Below are 8,582 nucleotides of genomic sequence, written 5' to 3'. Positions count from 1 at the left end.
ACAAACCCCCCAAAGTACAGGGACTGCTTTGCAAATTAAATCCCAAAGCGGGAGCTACGCGAAGCCCACAACCGTACACAGGACACGTGCAAGAGCTTCTTCCCCACCCATCATGGCAGATTCCCAAAACCCCGAAAGCGACGTCGTACGCGTCCATCCAGAGAAACCCTAATTTGATTCCCAAAAGAGGGATTAATTTAATCGGAATCGATCATCCATCCATCCATCCAAGACATCCTAATCGTAGAAGAATTGTATTTTCCAAATTATTATTATTATTATTATTATAACGATAATCACAGCACTGTTCATCCACACGGATTGTTGTGGGGATTCCCTGTTCTTTTTGTAATTTTATTCGACCTGCCAATCATTTGTCTCCATCTCCATTCTCAGCACTCGTTGTTGCTTATCCCCTTCCCTTCCTCCATAAATAGGCCGCTCATTTTAGTTATTTTTTCGTCGTTCACTGATTCCACATCTCACCCAAACCGCAGCTGAGCTGATTTTGAAGAAATTAGGGTTTATTGGTGGGCGGAGATTCATATTTGCTCCATCGATTTGTTGAAGCCAGCGATATTTTCGAATCAATTATGACTCTGCACATCAAGAAATTGGCGACGTCGCCTTCTCGATCGGGCAGGCATTTGCAGCGCTACAATCAAGGGTTTCGTCAGGTCGTCGGGTATGTATTCTGCTGCTGCCTCAAAATTTCTGCGATTTTCGATGTTCTATTTGAGTGAAAAATTGGGGAAAAATGGTCAATTAGGGTTTCTGAAATTTTCCCCCACAATCTTGAAACTTACATTTGCCTTATGAAAACTGTGCAGGTGTGTTCCGTACAGAATCAAAGCTGAGAAATCAGCAGAAATTGATGAGATTTCGATTGAAGATTTGGAAGTCCTTTTGATAAGCTCTCAGAAGAGTTCAAGAATGATGTTCCCTAAGGTGAAGACTTTTTACCCAAATTTCAATTCCCTTTGAAATACAATTGAAGTGATTATATATATATATATATATTGATATTTATGAACTGACATTGTTACATTGGTTAAACAGGGTGGTTGGGAACTCGACGAGGATATCGGATTGGCCGCCTCCCGGGAGACGTTAGAGGAAGCCGGCGTAGTTGGCTTGCTCGGGGTGAGTATTCTTCACAAGCTGTTTTAATGGCGATGATAGATTTAAGTTGCTTTTAAAGATGTTTTGGAAGTGCAATGAAAGATTTAACTTGCATTTAGATATGAAACTACCTATAAAATATAGGTTTCGGATGTAATATTTTAAAGGTAAAATTGCTTATAACACCCTGTGATTTCGAAATTCAACGTAAGATCTCCTTATACTTTAAAAATTGCATGATACCCCTTACACTTGCAAAGACGTTGCATGAAACTCCACCACCATAAAACCTCCATTGTGTAATGAAAAAATGATTTTCTATCCAGTTTCATGCAACATTTTAAAGTATTGGGGGACGTCAATCATTTTTTAATATAAAGTGGGGATTTACTCTGAATTTCGAAACCACAAAGGGGTTTCATGCAACATTTTTAAAATATAGGGGGACGCCATGCAATTTTTAATGTAAATGGGGGATTTACGTTGATTTTCGTAACCACAAAGGAGTTATGGACAATTGTGCCTATTTTAAATGAAAAAATATAAGGACGTGATGATGATGATAATGATGATGATGACCAATAGCGCTAGAATGATTTGAAAATATATGTAAACTTGGTCTAACTTTCTTGTGTTGTTGTGTAATCAAATTAAATATAATCTAATCTAATTCGTTGCCGCGTCTTTTAGGACAAATTAGGCGAATGGATTTTCAAGAGTAGAAGCCAAGAGAAGCAACACGAAGCATCGATGTTTTCCTTATTGGTGAAGGAGGAATTGGAAGTATGGCCGGAGAAAGATGTCCGCCATCGTGTTTGGATGACGATAGACGAAGCCCGCGAACTATGCTCGCATTTATGGATGAAGGAAGCATTGGAAGCCTTCGTTCGCCAGTTCGCAAACGGACAAACGATAAAAGAAGAGTCTTTGGCTTCTTGCGGATTCGATGAATTAAGACTTAGCATTGGGGAGCCGAGCTCGGATGAAGAGGATTGTTATTTGGTTCGGTGACGGGAAATTAGTGACAGGTACAATGAATTCGATTATCCAATTTTTGTCTCTTTTTTTCACATCGGATCGATGAATTGAGACGAAGAGATGGTTTGTAGGGTAGATATTCGGATGAATAAGTAGTTCGGGGGCGTCGTCGGGATCGGGATTCTTTTATTCGTTGATTCTTTTTAGTTGTGTAGGTAGAAACATCCAAGAATGTGTATATTGCAAACCATTGTTGAAAAATTTGCAGTGGTTTCTTTTTATTCTAAGGATTTCTAAGAATTTTTTGACTTGTAAGTTGTCTCCTGCTGATCAATGTGGAATTTGATGCTGTTTGCATAGAGCTATGGTGTGTTGACTTTGACTTTGATGGGAAAACTTGGATGAAATCATTGTTGATTGGAATAAAAGAATCCAATTTTTTCTTTGTTAAAAATTTAAGGATATGGTATTTGGTATGCATATGATTTTTGTTCAAATAATCATTTGAAGACGATGTTTTTCTTTTTTTAAAGAAATATACTTCCTACGTCCATTAACAATCTATCTATTTTTTCATTTTGATCCGTCTCATAACAAGGTATTGTACTATCTACTTAATAACACAAATGTCGTTACTTTTGTATCGTACAATACTAATAAGAGTAGTTTAGTATTTTTACCTTTATTTCTACTACATTCTAATATAGTATGTCTATCAAACAAATCTAATCAAATTAAATTGTTGATTAATCGAACAAATTCAATTCGAATACAAATATTGTATATTCGATTTAAATTTGATTTGGTTTGGTTCGGTTTTGCTATTTATATTGTTATATCATTATATTTTGAATTTTAAAGTACAATTATATTGTAATCGATTTCGGTTTGATTTGAAATATTTACAAAGTATTTTTTTTTATTTAATTAAGATTTTAGTTATTTTAATGTTTTTTTCTTATTTTTTTTTAATACGGTTTACAGTTTTAAATATTTATTCGGTTCGATTGGACTATCAAATATCTGTGTACTTAGAAATAACCAATACCATCAATATAGTATTGTGCTACATAAAAGCTTGTGTCGTGTGGTGTATAGATAAGCTTTAGTGTACTAAAAACACTTCGGGTTTGTTCGTTTGTAAGATTTACAAATAATTTTACTGTGATTTTACTGTTTAAATCCACAATCTACAAATTCCAAAACCCCCCCACCTAAAAAATCCTAGCCGTCTACTTCGGCCAAAGAATGTTGAGGTGCCGGCGACGGCAACGGCCGGCGAAAGAAGGTGGCGGAAGAAGGTGTAGAATTTAAAAAAAAAATAAAATTGAAAAATCAAAATTGTAAAAATAAGGTAAAAAAAAAAAAAAAAAAAAAAAAAAGAAAAGAAATCAAAACTCATCTGGATGTTCCAGCGGTCGGCAGCGGACCTTGTTTCCTGAAAAAAGCAGCGGCCCAACGTAGGAGAAGAAAGGGGAAAGGGAAAAAAAGAAGGAAAAAAAAAAAAAGAACAAAGAGAAAAAAATGAACGACGGAAAAAAGAAGAAAGGAAAAGACGTTGAGGTCGCTGCAGTGTATTTGTGGAATAGAGCTTTTTTTCAATCACAAACGTCAAATCAAATTATATTTTATTTATTTATTTTATTTTTTAAATAATATTTAAATATTAATTTATTTAAACTATCACATCAATATATCAAATTTTTCAATAAAATAATAATTTTTTTTACCATAATCATTCCAAAATTCAAACCCTCAAACAAACACTAACTTAAAAATTCTTACTTCAAAATCTTCAAAAATCCAAATCCAAAATTCAAACCCCCAAACAAACACACCCTTCCTTTATGTCTGTATTAGGGTGTGTTTGTTTGGGGAATTGGATTTAATTTTCACTATTCATCCCTTTTTTTTTCCCCCAAAAACATCAAATCAAACACCTATTTTTTATTTTTTATATTATACTAAAAATCAATTTTACATTCAAAATATCGCGTCAACAACTATGTATATCACATTATACAACTATTCAAATTCAAAATTTTTACTATTCAAATCCCAATTCAAAATCCAAACCCCCCACCAATCACACCCTTAAATGTACTCATTGCTAATATCGGCAAATATATATAAACACACCCTTAAATGTACTCATTGCTAATTTCGGCAAATATATATATATATATAATAGTTAAAATTGCTACTTTTAATTCAATATTTATTTATTCATTATTATTATTAGACATCATTCTAGAACAAGTAAAGCAATAAATTTTGCACCATACCAAACATTGATATAGACTAGACGAGCAATACATCAAGTATAAATCATATGACAATATTTTATATAGACTAGACGAGCAATACGTGAAGTATAACTGTCTATATTTAATATCATATGTTGGCAGCCTATCTTTTTAATCACTTTTGATTTATATTATTCCATCAATATTTGTTCTCACAAAATTATTAAATCAAATACAATACTATTACTTTCAAAAAAACAAATATTTTTCCTTCAATTCAAAATTTCACCAATCTCAATTTCAAATACGAACCTCGTAGAAACACACAAACACATATATTTATGTTTGCACAAAACAAAAGAAACACACAAGGAGAGGTAAGAATCTATACACTTCATGAAAGAAATTTACTAAATCAACATAAAGGCAATTAACACAGTCGTTTAAAAACACGAATCCTGACATACAACGTAAATTCGAATGATAGTGTTTCAAAAGCCAATGTTAAGATTAAGTCGAATACTTACCTTACAAGAAAAAATCCCCGTCACGAATGGACTTGCTCCTCAAGCTTTTACACGGACAACAAACGAACCTGCAAGATATATAGAACCGACAGTTTCAGACAGCGATAACAAACATGGCGAGCAATGTAACCAAAGCTTTTTGTGATAGATGTTTCCGGGGATTCCAGCGTTCGAATTCAAATGATATTTCTTCATATATTGCATTTTGCATTTACGCAACAATATTGAGTCATTCATAAACTATTTAAGCTAAAAGTTACGATTAAATAAAGTGCGCAGCAACATATCATAATCATCAACTGGCAGATAAATCATCGAAAGAAGATAGTGAGGCGTAGATTATTAGCCACAACTTAAGTTCCATTTAGGGGTTTGGTTTATCTTCGGGCAAGAGTTGAAGATGATAAATTTGCGGGAGTTAATCTTTAAAATTTCAACCGCATAACAAAATCGAGCAACATACAAATTGTAATGACATAAGTTTTATTATTGTTATTATTATTAGGGTCCGCTCTATTTTAGTATTTTTTTACTATGCAGTCTCGTTGTTGGATAAGTTTCTTAAAACCAAAATAGGGGTATACTACCAAATGCAACTCTTATAGATCTCTTTTGAGCCGCAACTCAAGGATGTGTTTGTTCCATGGATTTTGAAAGATTTCAACTATTCACATAAAATTCCCTCCCCCCGCCCTCTAAAAAAAATATATCAACTCAAACACTTATTTTTTACTTTTTATATTATACTAAAAAATCAATTTTACATTGAAAACATCACATCAATACTTATTTATATCACATCATACAACTATTCAAATCCAACCTCCAAACAAACACACCCGAAGTATCCTTCCACTTGCAGATTTTTTCAATTCCCATCGTTACTATTGCACAATAACATCAGGCTCAAACATTAAATTATAACACTAATTAAAATACTATTAGTTATTTCAATCTTAGCAACTTTTGTTCCAGGTATCATTGTAATAATATCAGAAGTACCTAAACTTGTCATTCATGATTTTTCCTCCATAATTTACGTCAATGAGATTCAGTTGTTAAAGGAAAAGGAAACGGAAACTCACATGCTGGGAGGTTGGATATGTCAGCAGAAACTGCACAGGTTATCCCCAAGTTTGAAAGTGCTCCTCTTATAATCCCGCAAGGAAAATAAAGATGCAAACTGGCAGCTTGCATCGATTTGTTGTCTGCCATAGCCGAAGGATCGTGAACAGAAGAAGCGCCTTCCACTGATTGATCAACTGACATATGAGCTAGCCATCGGAACCGGTTATCTTGCAATACAAAAGTACCCTGAAAGGAAAATGTAAGTATTTCATAAATATTCATCGTCTAACTAATCTATACTTTCTCTTCACATACTAAAACGTACTCTATGATTCGTTTTCAAGTTGTCGATCTGCTTCTTGAAGAGTTCAGACCAAAATTCCTTGCAGATAAATTTGATTGCCTCTAGGTGATCGGTGAACCTTGATCGATCCATTGTGTACCTGACGGAACAGAATGAAACCAGGACCGGCATTGCCATCAAGACACAATAAAGCGGTATGTAACAAAAGTAATGTACGATATAGAGACTCTAAGGTTGTGTTCTTTTGTGCAATTTTCAAAAAAATTCACTTCCAATTCATTTTTTCCCCAAAAAAATCAAATCAAAATTAGAAATCATATGTCAATGGATTTGTACAGGAGAAAAGATTCAAAATTTTACTATTAAAAAATCAAAACCCTCAAACAAACACTCCATATGACTTATGAAAAGGAGAAGTCTACGATGTAATTGAATGCAAACTATTAGAAATCAATGGATTTGTACAGCTGACAGACAAAACCTGATTTAAGTGGGTGTTTGGTTAAAAGATTTTGCCAAAATTCTACTATTCACTAGATTTTTTCTCCTAAAAACATTAAATCAAACACTTATTTTTTATTTTTTATATTATACTAAAAATTACTTTTATCTTCAAAATATAGCGCCTAACACCTATTTATATCACATTATACAACTATTCAAATTCAAATTTTTTACTATTGAAAATTCAAACCTTCAACCAAACACACCCTGCTCGAAAAAGGATACCACCATCTCAGAACGGGCAACCTATTTCTTGCCACACAATCTCAACAAAACCGAAATAAACGAGCTAAAAGGAACTAGTTTGATCAAATCAAGGCATCGAGCATTTGTAAACCAATTCTAATATGAGATTCATACAACCGGAAAATGAAATCGATAACTAGCAACAACCAACATCTCAGAAAGGGCAAACTGTTTCTTGCAATACAATCTCAACATAACCAAAAGAAATGTGCTGAAAAGACCAAGTTTTATCATCGAACATGCCCAGATCCAATGCCATACAACCGAGAGATACGAAAGCGATCAATAACATAAACTGCTCCAAAAGGATACCAACATCTCATAAAGGGGAAACTAATTTTGGCCACTCAATCTCAACATAATCCACAAATGAACTACTACAGATGACAATTTTTATTCAATTATTGAAATCTACAGCTTTCTTCCTCCTCAATACCTGTTAGAAGACAATCATCCACACCCAATCTTCTTCCAATAATGGAAACTAATCACTACCATCACCAAGTAGTATAATGGATTATTACACTGTCTTCAAAATCCATATCAATAAAAATTCAAGTAGTGTTTCTAATTTCTAATCACTACAAGTACGCAAATCGTTCGATTTTTCCTTCTTCCTTCAAACTGTTCTGATGGATCTCAATTTGCTCGAATTTCCCCAATTAGCATAACCATCAATTCGAAACAATAAAAAATGGTTGCATACGTGTATGCAAAAGTAGCGGTTACTGACTGACCTTTCGGATAGTTGGTGGCCGACCTGAAAACCAATTGCTTCGATCCGTGGAGCGGCGAGCTCGGGCTTGTTGGCGTAGAAGCCCCTGCAATAGGACGATACTACCTCCGCCATTAAACTCTCCACGCAGCTCTCTGATACTTCCCTCACCATGCTTCGATTGGATCCGATCTACTCCTCCTTTGCCCCCCTCCCCTTCGATTCGATTAACGATGAACGGATTTGCGTCCTTCGACGGAAGGCAGACCTCTGTACTTCAAATTTGCAATTTTTTATTTTTTTTTAAAAAAAATTATTTTTAGTTATTTAATAACATTTCTAGTAAAAAAATCAAAGAAGGGTTTTGGGTGTGCTTTGGTGGGTATAAATTGGATTTGGATGTTTATTATTATTATTGTTTAAATAATATTTTATTAAAAAAATATTTTTATAAAAATAAATATTGGTTTGTTTAATATTTTGATTTGAAATTGTTTTATATGTAAAATATATAAATTAGATAGATAATATTTCATCAATTTCATAACTAAATATCCATTTCTTTTTTCACATAGTTTTAAAAATATTAGTATTATATTGAAATATAGTAGGAATAAAATAGAAATGACTAAAATAACTTTACTAGTATTGTGTGATACAAATGTAATGACATTTGTGTAATATATTGTAAGCTGTAAGGGTATTTGTAATGTTATGATAAATATTACGGTTACTTAAAAAAAGAAATAGATACTTTGTTATGGATACTCTCTCCGTCCCACATACCGTGTGTCTGCTACACTGTAGACACGGTATTTTAGGAGGGGTGTAATTAGTAAATAATTAAGAATGTATTAGTGAAAATAATTATC

The 8,582-nt window shown here is 33.3% G+C and overlaps 2 protein-coding genes across 2 annotated transcripts; one reads left to right on the top strand and one right to left on the bottom strand.

Moving 5' to 3' along the window:
• Positions 1-374: 374 nt before the first annotated feature.
• On the top strand, positions 375-2,459 carry LOC127262853 (nudix hydrolase 18, mitochondrial-like). Its single transcript, XM_051291689.1, has 4 exons — positions 375-685; positions 831-948; positions 1,060-1,143; positions 1,813-2,459. Exons 1-4 carry the CDS (start codon positions 594-596, stop codon positions 2,131-2,133), a joined length of 615 nt encoding a protein of 204 aa, XP_051147646.1. The 5' UTR covers positions 375-593; the 3' UTR covers positions 2,134-2,459.
• Positions 2,460-4,743: 2,284 nt separating this feature from the next.
• LOC127262852 (uncharacterized) lies at positions 4,744-8,017 on the bottom strand. Its single transcript, XM_051291688.1, has 4 exons — positions 7,733-8,017; positions 6,267-6,384; positions 5,959-6,187; positions 4,744-4,941 (listed from the first exon to the last, which is right to left on the bottom strand). The coding sequence occupies exons 1-4, from the start codon at positions 7,882-7,884 to the stop codon at positions 4,913-4,915; spliced, it is 528 nt and encodes a 175-aa protein (XP_051147645.1). The 5' UTR covers positions 7,885-8,017; the 3' UTR covers positions 4,744-4,912.
• Positions 8,018-8,582: the final 565 nt, after the last annotated feature.

The sequence above is a fragment of the Andrographis paniculata genome, unplaced genomic scaffold, assembly GCF_009805555.1.
Source record: "Andrographis paniculata isolate CXL003 unplaced genomic scaffold, ASM980555v1 Contig66END, whole genome shotgun sequence".
NCBI classification, from domain to species: Eukaryota; Viridiplantae; Streptophyta; class Magnoliopsida; order Lamiales; family Acanthaceae; genus Andrographis; species Andrographis paniculata.
This window is presented reverse-complemented; position numbering and strand designations above follow the sequence as displayed.

What these genes read in the sequence shown, in the direction of transcription:
- LOC127262853 (XM_051291689.1), top strand. Translation starts at nt 594, where the DNA reads ATGACTCTGCACATCAAGAAATTGGCGACGTCGCCTTCTCGATCGGGC. An exon ending in GGGTTTCGTCAGGTCGTCGG is followed by an intron (nt 686 to 830) that starts GTATGTATTCTG and finishes AAAACTGTGCAG; the next exon opens with GTGTGTTCCGTACAGAATCA. An exon ending in CAAGAATGATGTTCCCTAAG is followed by an intron (nt 949 to 1,059) that starts GTGAAGACTTTT and finishes TTGGTTAAACAG; the next exon opens with GGTGGTTGGGAACTCGACGA.
- LOC127262852 (XM_051291688.1), bottom strand. Translation starts at nt 7,884, where the DNA reads ATGGTGAGGGAAGTATCAGAGAGCTGCGTGGAGAGTTTAATGGCGGAG. An exon ending in GGCCACCAACTATCCGAAAG is followed by an intron (nt 6,385 to 7,732) that starts GTCAGTCAGTAA and finishes CTGTTCCGTCAG; the next exon opens with GTACACAATGGATCGATCAA. An exon ending in CATATCCAACCTCCCAGCAT is followed by an intron (nt 4,942 to 5,958) that starts GTGAGTTTCCGT and finishes TATATCTTGCAG; the next exon opens with GTTCGTTTGTTGTCCGTGTA.